This window comes from Leptosomus discolor, chromosome 1, assembly GCF_034619465.1.
Source record: "Leptosomus discolor isolate bLepDis1 chromosome 1, bLepDis1.hap2, whole genome shotgun sequence".
In the NCBI taxonomy this organism is placed as follows: domain Eukaryota; kingdom Metazoa; phylum Chordata; class Aves; order Leptosomiformes; family Leptosomidae; genus Leptosomus; species Leptosomus discolor.
Genome location: NC_141391.1, coordinates 153,187,908 through 153,207,453, shown reverse-complemented (window position 1 = coordinate 153,207,453; position 19,546 = coordinate 153,187,908). Strand labels below are relative to the sequence as shown.

The following is a 19,546-nucleotide window of genomic DNA, read 5'->3' as shown; positions in this document are numbered from 1 at the left end:
GCCTTGGTTGACAAGTAGGCAGAATTACATACCAGCCTCCAAAACAAGTGCAAAATGAAAAGGCTCGTTAATTCCAGGTTATTATACAGGTTTAGTTTATTTACAGTTCAGAGGAAATAAAGCAAAATGTGCATCCAGGAAGAAACTAGAGTATCTTCATCTCTGGCAGTCTTCAAGGCCAGGCTGGATGGAGCCTTGAGCAACCTGGTCTAGTGGGAGGTGCCCCTGCCCATGGCAGGGGGGTGGGAACTAGATGGTCTTTAGGGTCCCTTCCAACCATTCTGTGGTTCTATCATTCAAGACTGTATTGCTCATCCCCTCTCAAAAACTGAATCTAAGAAGATAAAGACAGGGATAAAGCCAGGAAGATACAGCAAGATGCTGCCACCGTTACATTTGAAAGATAGGGACCCAGCACTCTCCTGTTATGTCCCTCCTAGGACACACTGTTTTAGTCTTAAATTACTGGTTTTGTGGTGGCATAGGAATCTGCAGTTAGGTACTAGGCTTAGTTCTATGTATAAAGAATGTTTTGTTTTAGTATAATCTATTCGCTTTTTAAAATACATATTAAGGAAAGATGCACTCTAGTCAGAGGCACTGCATTTTAACTTGTTAACATCTACGGATCAAAGGAATGAAAAATTTTTAAGCTTTAACAAGCTGCAAGTTTTCTTGGCTATGTATAACACAAAAGAAGACTGAAGCCATGATAAATGGCTTAGTCTTAAACTCAGCCTTGGCACACATTAAAAAAAAAGAAAGAAAAAATTAAGGAATAAATGCAGTATCCCGAGGTGTACAGAAAATCTCATCTGGTCCAAGTATAAGCTTTTAGAAGTTTGATTTTATACAATGGGGAAACTCTTCTGAGGAAGCCTGTACTGACACCCCTTTAATATCTGAGAAAAATTTCTCAATAGCTCTAATTTAATGCAAAGGAGATCTTGGGAAAGGAGGAAGGGTTTGCATTACTCAAAATGCAAGGATGCTCAAAGCAAGGAGCATTTAGCCTACATGCAACAATCCTATGCTCTGGTTTACATGTAGAACATTTTTATAATCACTAGTTTCACTGGTAAATCAGTCTTCCTCCAGTTACATTACTTACTGGAAGCTTTTCGGGCAAAACTTTCAGGTGAACTAATCATCTGATGACATTCAAGATTCAATGCTAGAAAAAAGCGTGCAGAAATGACATTTCAGTCATTATAAATTAAGTATTACAGATTGTAAGAGATTATTAAAAGAGCAGCTATTAAGAATAAACAGATCCTGCTTTTAAAAAAACATCTTCTGAATAAAGCAAGTCTGTCTGCTTTTCAAGCTTTTCATAGGTTGGAGTGAGACCTGAAAACTTCAATAAATATACTAGAAAACTAGACATGATTACAGTATTTTTCTCAGAACTGCCCTCCTCCAAATTGTTACTTGTTACCTCCTTGTAAGGTCCTGCACCTGGGTTGGGGCAATCCCAAGCACTGATACAAGCTGAGCAATGAGTGGACTGAGAGCAGTCCTGGGGGTGCTGGTGGACGATAGCATCATGAGCCAAAAGCGTACACTTGCAGCCCAAAAAGCCAACCGTATCCTGGGCTGCATCAAGAGAAGTGTGGCCAGCAGGTCAAGGGAGATCATTCTGCCCCTCTGCCCTCGTAAGACGCCACCTGCAGTGCTGCATCCAGCTCTGGAGCCCCCAACACAAGAAAGACACGGAGCTGCTGGAGCGAGCCCAGAGGAGGGCTACCAAGATGGTCAGAGGGTTGGAACACCTTTCCTACGAGGACAGGCTGAGAGAGTTGGGGTTGTTCAGTCTGGAGAAGAGAAGGCTCCAGGGACACCTCATAGTGGCCTTCCAGTACCGGGAGGGGGCCCACAAGAAGGCTGGGGAGGGACTTTTTACAAGGGCCTGCAGTGATAGGATGAGGGGTAATGGTTGGAAGCTGGGAGAGGGCAGGTTTAGACTAGATACAAGGAAGAAGTTCTTCACCCTGAGGGTGGTGAGACACTGGCACAGGTTGCCTGAGGAAGCTGTGGATGCTGCATCCCTGGCAGAGTTCAAGGCCAGGTTGGATGGAACCTTGAGCAACCTGGTCTGGTGGGAGGTGTCCCTGCCTCTAGATGATATTTGAGGTCCCTTCCCTCCCAAACCAATCTATGATTCAATACTGCAATGTGCCTTTAAGAAGCTCAAATACAGTACAATGTTAACCGACTTCAGCTATTTGAGTATGTCTTCTCCATTCCTAAAGCAGTAGAAATCTTCTTCATACACAATGGGATCATAAAGAAGCTGGTCAGAGTTACAAAGGGCTACCACCATAGAGGAATTCCTGCAGCATGACAACTAGAACTTCCCAAATACTAAAAAAAAAACCCAAAATCAGCAAAGCATGAAGAATCTTATCTGTTTTCCTAGTTTTCCATTTCCCATACCTTCACAGCTACTGGACCCAGCAGACTACCATCTGAACCCTCTTCCTCCCTCGTCCTTTCCTAGCACTCTTTCTTTAAATAAATTTTAAAAAATCCAACTTGTGAAAAAAACATGCACATCTTTCAATCCCTTCTGTATGTTGTACCATGTTTTTCATCCTAGATGTTAACTAGACAGCAAGCTCTTTTGAGTGAAAGTTCTTTTTCTCTTGTGCTTCTACAAAGCTAAGTACAATGAAGCAGTCCACACTGTTTGGGATATAGGGGTAAGAGATCCCTATTTGAAGTACAGAGCAAAAAGCTGACGAAACAGTGTTAACTTCGCAAACAACAGATCTGTATTAATTAGACTTGTCTTCCACACCAATTCTATTTGTTCAGAATTTAAACAATGTTCAGCTTCTTATCTTGGACAAAAAAAAAAAAAAAAGAACCTATAATCAATTACTAACTGACAATTTCTAAGTTCCCTCCTCTTTTCCATTTCCTAACAAATGGATAAGCTACCAGAATAGGTCTTAGTTACAAGACCAATTTAATAATTCACGAGATCAGGCTCAGTTCTCTTGTGAACGCTGCTTCTCTTGCAATTTGATAAAAGAACACCAGTGTGGTGTCACCACATCAAACACATCATATGTGCTGAATCACTAGAGGCTAACAATAAACAGCAAAAGCATAATGAGAACATTTCCTTCAAACCAAACCACACGCATCTCTGTGGAACATATGCATCAGTCTGAAATATCATGCTATGAAAACATAGCAATTCTTCACATTTAATGGAAAATTCATCTCTGCTATTTTCTGACTTGATTTACTGCAGTGACTACCGTACAAGGGTATATAGCTCATCAGTGACTTTGAGGAACAGCAGAGACAATCTTTAATGTTGCATGTTAGAAAATTAGAAGTTAGTTCCAACGTCTCGCTGCAATTCTTTCTCAACAATTTTTCCCAATGTGCTCCCAAGTATCAAATAAAAAATTAAAGAAAAAAACAAAACCACCAAAAAAACACCAAACAAAACAAACAAAATCCCTAAACTGATATGAACTGATATTCTTTGGCAGTTCACGTGCATCCAAAGATGTCAACATTAAGCTATTGGAGAGACACGATTTTTTTCCTTGATAGTCATAAAGACAAGGCAATTGTCCATGCTTAAACAAATACCACAGCAATCCCAAGTGCTTTGTGTTAAAAACAGGAAAGCTTTCTGGATGCAAATTGGATGCAAATGCTCAAAGGTAAAATTTGAGCTTACAAGAACCACAGACTAGTACCATTTTTAAATGGATGTATTTATATGTAATACTAGTACATACCTGGAGCAAGCATTAGGATGGATAAAGGTGACAAATCACAAAACAGAAACCACAAAACAAAGAGGTAGTTGCATAAAAGTATCTGTGCACATAGAGTTCATTACTAGCACATTCAGAAAGCAGCGTGCCGAGGCTGATATTCTTTTGTCCAATATTCAATTTGTAAAGAAGAAACACCTCATCTGGAGAAAATCCTTTTCTGCAAGACTATGGATAGTTTTCCCTCTAGGAAATCCCAAACACATATTCAACCCTACCTCAACATCCATTTCATAACAAACAAAAATATGACCTGTAATAATATAGTGACTTATTACAATATCAAACAGCATAGCCAGGACAAGAGGCTGCCATCTTTTTACTTTCCGAGCTACTTGTCTCATCTTCTCAGATGTAACACCACAATCTATACATATGCTAAAACAGATTAGTGACAAAACCAGACTGTGATTTGCCTGAATTTTGGAGGGAAAAGAGAGCAGTTTCAAACACAACTGGTAAGTCATAAAGGTTTGTCTGTTCTTACCAAACAAGCCCACGTCTCTATCAAAGGAACATCGAGATTACAACATGTACATCTCACATATTGTTCCCCCCCCCCCCAAAGATCTAAATGGGCCTTATAAATACTTATTTAGCACCCTTATGCAATAGTATCATTATCCCATTTTAAATATAAAATATGAATCCCCAAATCAAATGCAACCTACAACGGAAAGGCTCTGCCTTGACTCAGAATACTAACTACAAACCCATCTTCCACACCTGTAAAGTTGCAGAACAGAACAAAATCGTATTTTACCCTACAACTCAGAAGCAAAGCATTCTGTAAAGTACTAGAAGCCACACACTGCATGATGCAAGTAACATAACACGTTTAAAGAGATCAAATGGGCCATTTCCAAAAGGTTCCCCAGAGACACTCTGAATTCTCCACCCTTGGAGGTTTCCAAGACTCAGTTGGTTAAAGCCCTGAGCAACCTGGTCTTGAGTTCATAGTTGGTCCTTTTTTGACGAGGAGGTTGGACTAGAGACCTCCTGAGACCATTTCGAATCTGAATTATCCTACAGTTTCTCACAATCCAGCACACCCTGGATTGCACACTAGAAGTTCTTAATTGTTATGAACCCAAATTGTGTTCTCTGCTTAGAGCAACAATTAAAATTGGAGCTTAAGCCTTTTAAACTGCAGAACATTAGTAACTGTTCTTCAGAAAACAAAGGCTATAAATATTACATGAAAACAAATATTGTAAAGAACTTCTGATACCTTGACTTACTACCGCCAGAAATAAATTCCAAAAAAATGTGAACACAATGAAAACTAATAATTGTAGCCCCAAGTTTATCACACCATCAAAAGCCTGTGTATTTTTTACTGTCTAGACCAAAAAGCTAAGGTTTATCTTATCAGAAGGTGGATATGCCCCTGCTGCTCTTTCATAAGATGAAGAACACTAGTTAGCATACAATGAGTGTTTAAACTCCCAAGGGACAACAGATTATTTTCTTGATCTGCTGAAGGATAATATAAAAACACTACAGAAGACACAAGCTTCAAACTAGACAGCTTCAGAACATTTAAAGTGTTGTTCTTGACGTGCTTGGAATCTGTCAGCGCAGCCTAGCAAGGTAGCATCTGTAAGCTACAGAACTTGCCCATTAAATTCTGTTTGCATCTGCTATAAGTTCATTTTAATTTCTCCTTCTGCTCTATTCAGAACTTCTCTATTTCCTGACCTTCTTCTAAAAAAGTCACATACTCATCCTCTCAAGGAAAAACCTTATTTATACAGCAAAAGAGGAGGGGATGAAAAACACAAATAAGAAAATCACTTTCTCTACACTCTAGACAATCATTATCATAACTGAAATGCTTTCTTCGGCTTGCTTTTCTCAAACATGTTTCCCAAGAACAAACAGGAAAGCTTAGAACCTTAAAGATACTTTGAATATCCAAAAGATTTTGACTTCATGACATTTGCAAAATGGACAGAACAGATGTGACAACAGCTGTGTTTTCATCCAAGTAAATTTTAAAAAAGCACATTGAAGTTTTACAACAACTTATTTTTTCAGTCAAACAAAGAAGGAAAATTAAAAGTCTCTTTCTCTTTTACCAGGCAAAACTCACTCTTGGATCACACTTACCATTTTCATCTCCAGATGTTTTCCGACCATCCTCTGGGGACACATGCACCAGCTGCAGAATAAGGGGTCTCCGGGTGACAACTCCAGTACCTCGTGGGAGCAGATCCCTCCCCACAAGACTTTCCAACACAGAACTCTTTCCACTGCTCTGAAAATTGGAATACAGCTACATGATTTTCTTAAACATCAAAATGCTGCAGTATTTTAATTTTAGCTTGCTTTCATCACTCCTGCAAACAGCACTCTATTCTGTCCTCTGCTATACAGTGCCCAAAGGAGCATCTGATAGACTCGCTGCATCTAAAACAGTGGTATCACACTGCGTAGGCATCAGAGGACACAAGTCTGCTATAAACCAGCAACTGTCTAAACCTGCTTGGGATACTTAAAAGCCACATAGAGAAATGTATTTTCTATCTCTTAGGGCAAAATTAAACACATAATATGTTTCAGAAAAATGAATAGCATATTTAACATTTTCTACCCCAAATACTAATCTCTCCAGAAATATTTCTGGAAAAGAAAAAGTTATTTTTCTTTATAACACTCAGAAGGAAATTCTATGTCTTTTGCTGCCATCTTCTAACATCTTGCAGTACTATTTCACTCTGTAGACTAAATAATTTAATCTGTTAGTATTAGCATGGGCTGGCCATGTTAATACTAACAGGAACATTATACAAAATGATAATAATTATGCTCACCTGAGTACATTAAGCTATTACAATCTTCTACTCCTTTCAGGGTTTTTTTGTATAATGTATTATATCAGCTTCATAAGTGTAGGCATTGTTTTATACTTTAAATGTACACACAAACATTGTTTTATACTGTCTGTACCACTCTGTGTGTGTGTGTATATGTAAGTATTTACAACTGAATTGACTGCAAACGTCTATGTAGTAACAAACTGTAAGAAGTTGTGAAATACTTAAAGGCTCTGAAATTACAAATTCGCTTTGAGAATCTGCATTTAAAATGTTCTCCTGCAGTTTTGTGTAAAATGCAAAATTGGGCTACATGGCCCAATAAGCATCTGTGAACACATGGGGTTTAAGAGTGATTCAAGATTACTACCATGTTAAAACTAACAACAAACAACAGACCCAGATATCAACATAATACTTTGAAAGTTTGACCAATAAGGTTTTGTCTTTTTAATAGAACTGTATTAAACTCTTCCAGTTTTCTGCAGCTGGCAAGTCAACACAGCCACGTCATGAGAAAACCTGCTCTGACAATCACTGCTGTCAGCTAGGAAACGTCTCTATGTCAATGCTTCTATCAAACAATTCTCTTAAAAAACAAAAACAAAATAAAACCCATCAACAGATGCTCCTGACAGGTAGAATGTGCATTACCCTATACAACCTCAATTCAGCTTACCAGTTCTGAAAGAAAAGATTTGAGACTTCAAGTAAATCATAAAATCAGTACATAACCTAGCATAAGATGAAATAAAAGCAGTGTTGAACATCTTTAAATATACATTTAGTGGTATCTTAGGCGACTTTTCTAAAAATGGAAAACAGACCACCAGAGATCAAGAAACACAGCACTACTGGACAGCACATTTCTACTAGTGCAGTAAGACAAGACAGGAGCATATTACATGAGAGCATTAGAACCTATTAAAATAGGACTTGTATGCAGAAGCACAAAATAAATATTAAAATACAAGGCCAAACACCTACAAAGCTTGAATGACAGCAACAAATGAAAGCCGTCTTTTCTTCTAACACTTTGCTGTATAACTATGCTTTATGGCACAGAAAAATGCTGACTCTATAGGTGAATAACAAACCAACGCATATTGTGTATATTTTTTCAAGTAAATCCAAGTCAAATTTGGCAGCAGTGAGGTCAACTGCCTAGAAAAAGTAAGGAGAAGGACAGGGTCATAAGAAACAGAAAGATAGCCTTATTAAGATTTTTTGCTTCAAAAGACCCCCCCTAGAACGTAATTAATAATTTTCTTTTTCAGCTGACCTTCTCCTGTCAACTCTGGGCACCTTCCATGCAAGCTGCTTACGAGAGGACATTGGGCACTGAAATCTTACCAAAGAGTAACTGAGGAATAACCTGGACAAAGCACGAACTAGCTCAGGAAGCCTCCCTGAGAGCACCCTCATTGTAGCACACTTCTGAAGAATTACTGGTATTACAGAATGTGAAAATCCCATAAATTTCAGTGACAAACAACAAACCACTTCTTAATGCACTTCATAATTTAAAATAAGTGGAATGCCTGCTCAAAAAAATGAGACATGATAAAGGTTCATCAGCTGCACTGGGGAAAAAAAAAAAATCCCCAAACCACCAGGGTTTCATTTTGAACATATTTTGAACATATTTTGAACATCTCTTGAGCAACATTTCTTACACGTGAGTAGAGTGATCACTCAGTCTCAAAGGGCTGGAGGTGAGACTTAGATGAAGTGGCTTCTCCTGAACATATAATCCAAGTAGAGAAGGGACAGTAGTAAATAGCTGAAGTCCTTACCAAGAACCTCATCAAGACAGGAAACCAAAATCCTTGGGACAAGCTGCTGCACACTACTGCTCATTGTTTCATCTTTCAAAAGCAGGAAGCTGAGAGGGGCACACACCAAACCACACACGAAGCTAAAACACTGTGTCTTACACCACTCCCACAGTTATCTTTGTATGTAGAAGGAACGATTTGGATCCATTGCAAACGTGAAGTCATACATTAGATGAGACGCCACAGTACTCCACACATCAGGAAATTTGTTTCAAATTGCATTACGTTCCCTTATTAAAGCAATCTGTTCTTGGAACATAATACAGTATCTAATGATGCTCTCCTTAACCTGGGTCTCATAGACGTCCATTACCAAGAACGGTCTGGGAACATGGTAAAGCAGTAAACACAAAGCTGATCTTTTTCTGCCGGTGGGAGGATGTGAGGGATATGTGTCTGTTCAGAATACAAATTCAGTTCAGCCAGTCCTTCATACCATAGATGTAGACAGAGACTAATACTGATGACCAAAGGTACGGCAGAATTTTTAGGAGTAAGTCTGTAGCAGCAGCATCACGCCTATTTTGTCACCTCACTGGAATGCTCATCAGGACTTTAAGCACAGACTGAAATCCACAAACTCATTTATGTCAGATCCAGAAAAGCATTAACAAATTCTAACCATTTGTGGCAGATCAGTCAGGTTTTCCTCTGGACCCTAACTCCTGGTCCTAAATTGAAATATGTATGAGCTGTGATAGCTAGAGGAACTTCATACAGATTGCTCAGAAAAAAGGGCAAATAGAGGAACATCTTGCTGCCTGTTGATTCTTTAACCATTGTGTCAAACTTCCATTGCTGAATGTTTAACACTCTGCTGTGTGAACAATCATCCGTCTCACAGATAAGTACCCGAGTTTGATGGATAGTAAAACCATTTTTCCCAGAAGCACTAAGTTAAGAAAAGATGATGCACAAAGGGACTTAAATATTTTATTTCAATACACATTGGCAGTATATGTGATGTAAATCTTACCAGCTTTCTCACTGCCTCCTTAACGGTTTATTTTCATCACTGTCAACATCATCTTCAGGTTAATCTAAAACAATCAAGGACGAAGGGCAGAATAACAGGGAAGCAATTATGCACTTACTCTCACAAATTAAAAAGCTGAAATCTGCAAGAACTGTGATCCACTCCAAAAAGCCAGCATCTTTACTGTTTAACAGTCCTAATGATCTTGCTTCTGCCTCCCTATCCTTCATTTCTTCTTTACCTGTCCCTGTATATTTCAACTGTGTGCACTTAAGTATCAAAAGGCATTTGCTCCCATCCATTATGCTAATTCTTATGAGAAAATTTGGTTTGCAACCTGCTGTATTACTAATCACATTTTTCAGGAATTCAGAAGCAGCAGACAGCAGTGCACGACTTCGTAATTGCCCAGCTTCATTAGCAGGAAGAGATGTTACTTTCAAAAAACACTTCAGGGTTATTGACAAGCCAAATGAACAAGACTCTGTATTGAAAATTTTGAAGTAACACTATGAATAACAGTTCACATTCATCCCAAACTCTTACCTCACTGGCTTCCTTACTCTTTTTCCAAGTCTCCTTATTAGCATTTCTAATTTTAGAAGACTCATGCCCTATACCCAACAGCATGCAAAGATGCCTTCTCCATATCCAAAAGAGACCCCTGACCCAGTCCTCTTCCACTATCGACAGCTACCCTCCACTTTGAGCCCCGTCTATAGGTACAAAGGCCTAAAAGACCTTGCTGGTGAAGACCAAGGCAAAGAAGGCACCAACTGCCCCAGCCTTGTCTATATTCATGGTCGCTAAATCACAGTCAGCAGCAAGCCCGTGTTTCCCTCGTTTCTCTTTTTTCTTCTTGAACTGCTGACGCAGTGCTGGGAGTTCTTGTTGCCTTTGACATCCCTTACCAGTTTCAACTCTAGTGGAATGCTGGCTTTCTTAACACCATCTCTGCATAAGCAGGCAGTTACTTTTATATCCTTGAGAGCACTTCTTCTCACTTCTACCTCCTGCACGAGTGTTCTGCATTGACGGTCAGTCACGAGTTCCCTCCACGCTGCTCTCCTTACATGCCTATTTATTTTTCTGAGCATTTGTACGGACTACTGTTTTGTGCTCCAGTGAAGTTGTCCTTAAAGGCATGTCAGGTGTCTTGAGCTTCACTGTCCTGGAACTCACCAGATTCCACCAATTAGCTCAGTAAATAAGCCAACATCTGCTCTCATTCTTACCAAGTCCATACAGCAAGAAGGCAGTAAAAAAAAGACTCGCCTGGAGCCTCACTGATGCACAAGAACCATGAGGTGTTTTTTTTACAGTCATTTGCTCAGACTGTTGATTGTTGCATAGTTCAAGTATTATTAAAATTACATTGACTTCTACCAAATGTCAAGTCATCTTACAAGAGTCTGCTGCCTTCCTTCTGTCTACCTTTAGACTTCTTAATCGCTTTGTGGAGCCAATGTAAAACAAATCATCTGTGGAAACAAGCCTTTATAAGGAAACATGTCCAATAAATTACTGGAGAACTTCCAACAAGAAAATTGGTTGAAAGGAGTGTAAACTTTGTTCGTTGCTTTTGATCAGGCAAAATGATAATTTTTTTCTTATCTGATCAAAGAGGAAAAAACGGCAAAGAACTCCTGCAACATAATGCAGATTTATAGCAGGACAGCACAAGAAAGTAAAGAGGCAGTGATAGCAGTATTCCCTATGACTTTTTCAGTTACACAACAATAACAAACATTGGAGAATGACAATAAGGAACTCTAAAGTAGGAGAGATTTCTCAGTGAGACCTAATAATTCCTGAAGAATTATCTTAAGAAAAGTGATGCATCTTCTTTAACACCAGAGGCAGAAAGGCGGCAATTACACAGTTTCTGTCACATAAGAAATATAAAAGTCCTGCTGGCTAAATCATGCTCTTACCAATACACACACGGTTACTAAATTTTAATCCTATTATTGGGAAATATAAACTAATGCATTTTTGCTGGAATCTCATGCACAGGAATATTACCCAGACAGACGCTTTGAAAAGAAGTTCTCTGCAGTAGCTACCCTGGAAGAGTTCAGCAAGCTGTAACTAAAGAGCAGCAAGATTTTCTTTTTCTTTCCTTGTTTTGCAAACATGAATTATTCTGAAATAAAAGGCCAGTAGACATGCAATTCCAGAGCAGTCCCACAAGGGAACTGCTTTGCTTGGAATGACTATTGTAGCAAAATTTTCCTATGTTAACGAGGGACACCCCAAGATAGGCTGGTTCTAAACAGCCAACAAATTTAAAAACTTATTTACTAACCAGAAGAGAATTTTGAAGTTACAAGCAGGCCTGATGAACTAATCGCAAGACATTCTTTGAAATGAATTTGTACTTCTAGAAAGATGCAGAGGAGCAAACAGGCTGATCCCAATTGGAGAAAGCAGTGAAACCAGCATAACGCACTGCTGGCTGTTGCAAAATACATTTTCTCTGTGAAAGATCTCGTCCAGATTGCAAGACTGTTGTTCCTGCAGGCCATTCCCCATTCACTTGAACAGAGAGCTTTCCTGAATCAGTCAGGAAGAAATTGGAAGCCATAGGAACTCCCCCCATAAAAGACATCTTATGTACAAGCAGTAAGACAGAATTTGCACAGCTCCATCAAAATTCTTCAGGAATCCTGTACTTACACCACACCTAAACGTAGATACACACCAAACAACAGCAAGTAGATAAAAGATTTGCAGATGTATTCTTTCTCAATACACCAACTCCCCCTAAAAAATATCTCATATAATCAGAAACAATGAGTACAGAACTTCTCTAATTTAGATCATGGAACTGTGATACTTGAAGATCCACATTTCAAACCCATACAGACTGACCTCACATAGTATTGCTTATACTACTATACTCATTACTTTTTCAGTAAAATGAATCAAAACACAGCCAATTTGATTCTTCAAATTAGAAGAAGTTCTAAACAAAGGAGATGTCAACCTTCTGGCTACTATATGAACAAATCTTTTCCAAGAACTACACAGCCGTTTTCTCTCCAGATTCAGAAACACGTTCAGCAGGGCTGTCTGCTTTAAAGCTCTCCCCCTTCACTTTCCTGAAAACATGTTTGCTTTGCACTGTCCCTTGTGGACAAGATACAAGATCCATCCATTCTAATTAAAAGACAGGTTTTCCAAGGAAAAACAATTGCCAATCACAAGATGAACAGGACCCTGGCAGCAAACATACATAACTGGGGGGGGAATATCAAAGCACAAAAAACCACTTCACTCACATCCTTCTACAATTGTATAGTCTCTCCACTCTTCCAAAATAACTGGGCATTTGCAAACAACAAAATCAGTATCTTCGTTTAAAAGATTCTTAATACTGTTTCATATTAAAAACCTGTAGAGACTAAAGGCAGGATCACAGTTATTAGACCTATAATTTTATTTTAATTCATATAAAGTCTGCATAGACACAGTGAAAATTACATCCTCCCAAGTAGAAGTCTTCAGGACCCAAAATCAGCAACTGAGAGGGCTCATCAGAGAGAAGAAACAGCACACTACCAAATGTGGTTTGTACTATAGAACTTTAGCAGCAAAATTTATATTATGTCTGGTAAACATAAACAGTTAATTAATGTCAGCCTCACTTTGCTGCTTGTCCGAAACAGACACCAGAACAGTCAGGGCATGATTCAACAGGAGGAAGAGATGGCAAAAAGGAAAACAGTTACGCCCAAAACCAGATACAGCAAACATCAGGTATAAAAAAAAAAAAAAAAAGGAAAAAACCAAACCAGGTAGTTCACAAAACATTTGGAAGAAAAACCAAGCTCTCCCCAGACAGCATAGCCACCACTGAAGCTACACTCTAGTTACATCCCTTTTTACAAACATAGATACAAACGTCTTTTTGCATCTGCTTGAAATCCCAGGATAGATCCCTGGACAAAAAAAGAAAAACGAAAAAACCAACAAGAGAGTAGGGAGGGAGACATTCCCAAGTCCACATGGGATTTTCCTGGTTGCTTGGTACAAGCTGTAGTTTCCTTCACCTACAAGTGGCTTTTTGCCAACACATTGTAGGATACGTTGAATAAACTGAGTAAGCTGAAGTGACTTAAATTTCTGTTCCCTGACCTTCCCTGACAGGGAAAGGTCACGGTAGCTCTGTAGAGCATTTCAGGTTTAAGCCCACAATGCCAGTCTGTCTCAAACTGGATGCCTTGATACAGCATCCACTTGATCCTTCTCATCCCACTAGCCAGGACCATACATTAGCTTTCCACTGCTGCTAACTTCTTAACAGGCAAATTACCACCCTAACTGTTCAGCTTAACAGAATATACACTTATACATATTCAAATGCTCAAGCTATCTGTTATCTCAGATCAAGAAACCTTCCTCCTTGGCAACAAAAATTGGTTTAGCATTGAAATATCAAACATAATGCTTATTCCAAACAGCTTTCGGGTGGAAACATCCAACAGAACAGCCTATGTTAAACATTGTAAACTACACCTCCCCATTTAAAGTCCCAAAATAGCATTAACTGAAGGCTGAGCAAAAGTACTATATAAATGTACACCTGAAAGGTCATTTAAAAATTGTGAAATTCACTAGATCAATTTCACCATGATGTCTCTACTAGAATCAACACTACCAAGTGCAAACAAAGGCCACAACCTGTTTTTATAATGTCAGTATTGGAAGAACTTTGCTACAAAACTGACATTAAAATTTGTATGTAACTAGGTCAATGACTTCCAAAAACCCAAAACAGATTCCAACAATGAATGACCTGAAAAAAATAAAGGCAATTCATTTTTACACATCTCTAGGCAGAGAATTTTGTTGTTCGGGGTTTTTTTTTTAATTTATTCTAAAAATCATGCCCACTTCTGTCATGGTGGCATTTCATTTCCGTGATAGCATCTATGTGCCCTTAACACACAAAAAGGCCATAACTAACCAAATTTCTTCCCTTTACCTCCTTTCATTACAGCTTTAATGTGTTTGGTTGAGGCACTTCAATACCATCTTGTTATCTCTTACAAGCAGGGATCACAAAGCAGTTGTATAAAAAACATCAAAAGGCTGCTTTGGGTATTGGGGCATTATTGAACAAATATTGTTTATATAGTATTCCCAGCCTGGACATTTTTTCTTTTTTTTTGCACTTCAGTAATACAGTTCTAAAAATGGAACTGAAATACTCAATTGGGGAAAAAAATAGAACACTTAGCTGGGAATGGCAAAAAAAACTGAAATAGTGATGAAAAGTTGGCAGTCTGAGGGTGTCCTCCAAGTTCCATCAGCAGCAGTCTTCAATCTTCTTAATAGACCCTGTACTAGGATACAGAAATGATTTACACAGTATTTATGGGGAGAATGAGAAGGAATTCTCATATAACCTAGTCACAGGAACACAAGAGGAGGTGCGAGAGGCCATCTAAGTATGTAGAGTTTACTGAGAAATACTTCATAATAGTACCAAAATTCTCCCAGAAAGAGTAAAAATTAAGACACTTCAATTGCTCAGAACACAAAGACGGTAAGAAACTAATCCTCAAACAACAGAGGAGAGGCAAAGGGGACACAGGAAACTGAAAATATTCAAAGCTAAATTCAGGATTACAAGCAGTTTCCAGTTCTATGTACTCTAGAAAAGAAAGAATTAACTTGATGCACAGAAGCAGAATGCAAACTGAAGACAGACACGAGCAGAAAACAATAAAAGGGTAGGGAAGACATACAGAAAATAGGTCTGAAAAATAAACAGCAAAAACTACCTAAAAAAGCATTTTTCTTCTCCTTGCTGAATATGTAAAAAGGTCATTTAAGAAAAACAACAGGCAAACTGGAAGGAAAAAAAGGCATAAATCAATTAACAGAGTTACAGAAATCTTAACTGGTAGCACTTGTTTCCTACAAAATGATGGAGGTGCAAAAATCAAAATTGTTTGCGAATATTATTCAAAGAAGAAAAAGTAAAGATTGCGTATGTCAGTGTAGGGTACGTACAAAACAACTGTGCAAACAAACTTAAAGGCCACACAGCACTTAACCAAAAATATCTTGAGAAACAAGACTGTTTCAAGGCCCATTTCAAAAAGCCATGGAAGCAAGCTACCAGCAGCAAAATGATCATCTCTAAGGCCATATTTGAGACATCTTCAGAAATCTGGTCTATAATAAACTAATATCAAATGAATAAAATAATAACATCTTATTTAAACTACTTTAAGACTAATTGCATAGCAAAACAATCTACAGAATTACCATGTCAGTAAAGATAATTACTTCTTCCAACACCCCTGACTAAAAACAAATTAAAAAAATAAAGACACAGCTTGCTAGACATTTTGCTATATATTTTCCTGGAGTCTATAAAGGACTTTGTTTTGGCATGCTAACAAATATCATACTAATTCAAGAGGTTTTATGAATATACTGAATACAGCACTGAATGGGTATTAATACCGATAAGTAGACTATTAAAGTCAAATGCATGTCAATACTGCCTTAATTCTATCTACTGTACACACTTACGAAAAGTTAACTAGGACAAAGTTGTTTAAAAGGTTGACAAATGAGAAAAAAAAAAGCCATTTCAATGTATTTCATAAAGTGAAACAAAAAATACTTTATTAATTGTACACAGAAAAATGCCACACCTCTGCCTTGCACTTTCAGTTGCAGAACTAATCTAAAACAACAACAAAAAACCCAAACAAAAAACCAGCTCGCTTGTATGATTTTTAATGTAAAGGAGGTTACAGGTCTTCTAAAGTGATGGACTCCTGTCAGCTACAAAAATAGCAAGCACCTAATATAGCTTACCAATGAAAAGTCCCACTCAGGTATTTTAGATCTATTTTATAAACTAGCTGACAGAAAGTCAATGAATCTATCTGATCCATGTTGGTAGAACAGAACGACAGCTGGTTGCCTCACCACCAGTTCAACATCGTAGTTGGCTTTGAGCAAACCTAACCCATGCTTCAGCAATGTGCACGCTTTAAACATACAGCTCATGTGGTTTAAATCATATAATGAAATCCCTGACTGCAGAGCAGCTGGTATTACTTTCTTAGGCAGGGATGCTGTTCTCAAGTACCATCACACACTGTTAATCTCACAAAACCAAAAAGCAAAATCCATTAACTTCCAGTTTTAGGTGTGTTTAACGCTTCATTTTCAAGTCCTTTATGACTGCTGCATTTCTGGTCACACATGTTCTGCTGCCAAAAAGTTTTGTTGAAGAACGGCATCCCGTTTGAATAGATCTGAAAAGGTCTGAGCTATCTTCGAGCCCAGCAGCAGTATTATCGGGCTGCAACGCACCCGCTGTTAACTGTTAACGGCCAACAAAGGTTACACCTTCATCCCCCATTATCAGGCTAAGACAAAGAGGTGCAAACGGCAGAACTCGCAGCGAGCGAAAACGATCCACCCCTGCCAAAGGCCGTTCCGCTACCACATCCCTTTTATTCACCAACCCCCCCCCCACACACACACACACACACTTTCACAGGGGCTGTCAGAGAAGGGAAGCCACCGACTAACGATGGCGGTCACGCTGAAGCACAGGGCCGGCAGCGGGCCCCAGGGTTGGCGGTGCTACCCACACCCCCGGGAATGCGGCCGGGGTGGGGACGCGGGTAGCCGAGGGCGGCCGGGGCGGGCGTCCGCCCGCCCCGGCCGCCCTCGGCTACCCGCGTCCCCCCGTGTCCTTGGCGGAGGTAACCGCGTGTCAGCAGCAGCGGAGGCGCGATGGACGCCTCGACTTTGCCCTCAGGGCCGTTAAGGCCCCCGCACCGCCCGCTCCCCGGCCTGGCCTGCCCCGCCTCGCCTCACCTGAGTGCCCACCACCACGATCTGCGGCAGCTGGATGATGTCGGCCCCCACCGTGTTGAACACATCCTGCAGCTTGTTAATCACGGGGATCAGCGCCTCCATAGCGGAGGGGAGGGAGGGAGGGAGGGAGGGTAAGGACCGGCGAAGGTGTCGGCGATGAATGGGCGCGACAGGCAAACGGCTCCCGTCAGCCGCCCCCTCCGCCTGCCGCCATTGGCGCCGGCCCCCGCGCACGGCGCGGCCCCCAGCAGGCCGTGCGCGCCCGGGGGTGCGCGCCGCCGCCGCCGCCAGGCATCATGGGAGTTGTAGTGCAGTGGGCGGCGGGGGGCGAGGGGGGGCACGGCTTGTACGGGTCGGTCAAGCGCCGCCGTCCGCCGCCCCCTCGCCGAAGGGATTTGAAGATCAGGCAGCGCAGCCGGTGTGGTCTGGTACGAGAAGCTTTTCCTAGTTTTTTTCCTGTCTTTTCCCCAGAGCGCAGTGTTGGGACCGGTCTTGTTTAACACCTTCATTGATGAGGATGAGGGGATTGAGTGCGCCTTCAGTAAGTTTGCAGATGACACTAAGCTGGGTGGGAGTGTTGATCCGCTCGAGGGTAGAGAGGCTCTGCAGAGGTATCTGGACAGGCTGGATCGACGGGCTGAGGCCAATTGTATGAAGTTTAACAAGTCCAAGTGCCGGGTCCTGCACTTGGGTCACAACAACCCCATGCAGCGCTACAGGCTTGGGGACGAGTGGCTGGAAAGTTGCCTGGTGGAAAAGGACCTGAGGGTGCTGATCGACAGCCGGCTAAACGTGAGCCAGCAGTGTGCCCAGGTGGCCAAGAAGGCAAACAGCATCCTGGCCTGTATCAGAAATGCTGTGGCCAGCAGGAGTAGGGAAGTGATTGTGCCCCTGTGCTTGGCACTGGTGAGGCCACACCTCGAGTACTGCATCCAGTTTTGGGCCCCTCGTTACATAAAGACATGGAGGTGCTGGAACATGTCCAGAGAAGGGCAATGAAGCTGGTGAAGGGTCCAGAGCACAAGTCTTTAAGAGGAGCGGCTGAAAGAACTGGAATTGTTTAGTCCGGAGAAGAGGAGACTAAGGGGACACCTTGTTGCTCTCTACAACTACCTGAAAGTAGGTTGTAGCGAGGTGGGTATTGGTCTCTTCTCCCAAGTAACAAGTGATAGGACAAGAGGAGACGGCCTCAAGTTGCACCAAGGGAGGTTTAGATTGGACATTAGGAAAAAATTCTTTACTGAAAAAGTGGTTGAACACTGGAACAGGCTGCCCAGGGAAGTGGTGTAGTCAATGCGTAGATGTGACACTTCATGACATGGTTTAGTGGTCATGTTCTCCCGGCCCTTCACCAGCTTCGTTGCCCTTCTCTGGACATGCTCCAGCATCTCCATGTCTTTCTTGTAGTGAGGGGCCCAAAACTGCACGCAATATTTGAGGTGCAGCCTCACCAGTGCTGAGTACAGGGGCAAATGTTGAGAACTGCAGCAGACACATTTATAACACCTATATTTACTCTGTTTGCTTTTTTGTGGTTATTTTTGTTTTCACTGTAGTCAGCTAATCTCAATGTGAAATTTTCTAACTTGGGTGCATAATAGTAGGTTTGGATGAGCAGGGCTTGGGAAGTGGGAAATCGTGTGAGATCTAGTACTCAGCTGCATTATATGAAAAGATAGAATGAAACCAGAGGATGACTTGTGATGTGAGATTGGAACAAATAAGCTGTCTGATCTTTAAATGCCTTTCCCTTGAGTGCATTTTCTCAAAAATCAGTTATGAATATGCTAGCAGTGTAATTGAATTCTGGCTTTGTCCTTTCTTGTAAACCAACAGATTAAAAATGCTTCCAAAAATTTCAAGTTCTGGATGGTGTTAGAATTTATATTCTTACTCTATACAGATTAGTCTGTTCCAGTCTTCATGTCTTGAAACCCTCAGGTACTGAAGAACATACAAAGTAAATACGTCCTTATCTGTATATCTTGACAACAAAGTTTCTCATTCTTACCCAGGAAATTTCACATGGCTTGTCAGAGGACTGAAATTTGTGATAAAAGCATAAAGATGGCTAAGCAAATTGAAACACTCAAAAAGTAGTGTATTCAGCACAGAGAGTGCTTAATGCGTGCAAAGAAGGTTCTGAATGACCTGTTGGTGAGCGGTTCTTGTCATAGCCATACAGGCATGATTATCCATCGGTTTCACCCATTAGCTTTCAGTGTGCTGCAGCCAGTTGCTCTCAGAGCT

The 19,546-nt window shown here is 40.5% G+C and overlaps 1 protein-coding gene across 6 annotated transcripts in view; it reads right to left on the bottom strand.

Annotated features, from left to right (window-relative positions):
- DNM1L (dynamin 1L) overlaps positions 1-17,398 on the bottom strand; it is a 39,057-nt gene extending 21,659 nt beyond the window's left edge. For all 6 annotated transcript variants that reach the window (XM_086467636.1, XM_086467652.1, XM_086467669.1 and 3 more), the window contains exons 1-2: positions 17,297-17,398; positions 5,916-6,063 (exon numbers count right to left, since the gene is read on the bottom strand). In XM_086467636.1, coding sequence (XP_086323762.1) covers positions 5,916-6,063; positions 17,297-17,398 — 250 coding nt within the window. The remainder of the gene's footprint in view (positions 1-5,915; positions 6,064-17,296) is intronic.
- Positions 17,399-19,546: the final 2,148 nt, after the last annotated feature.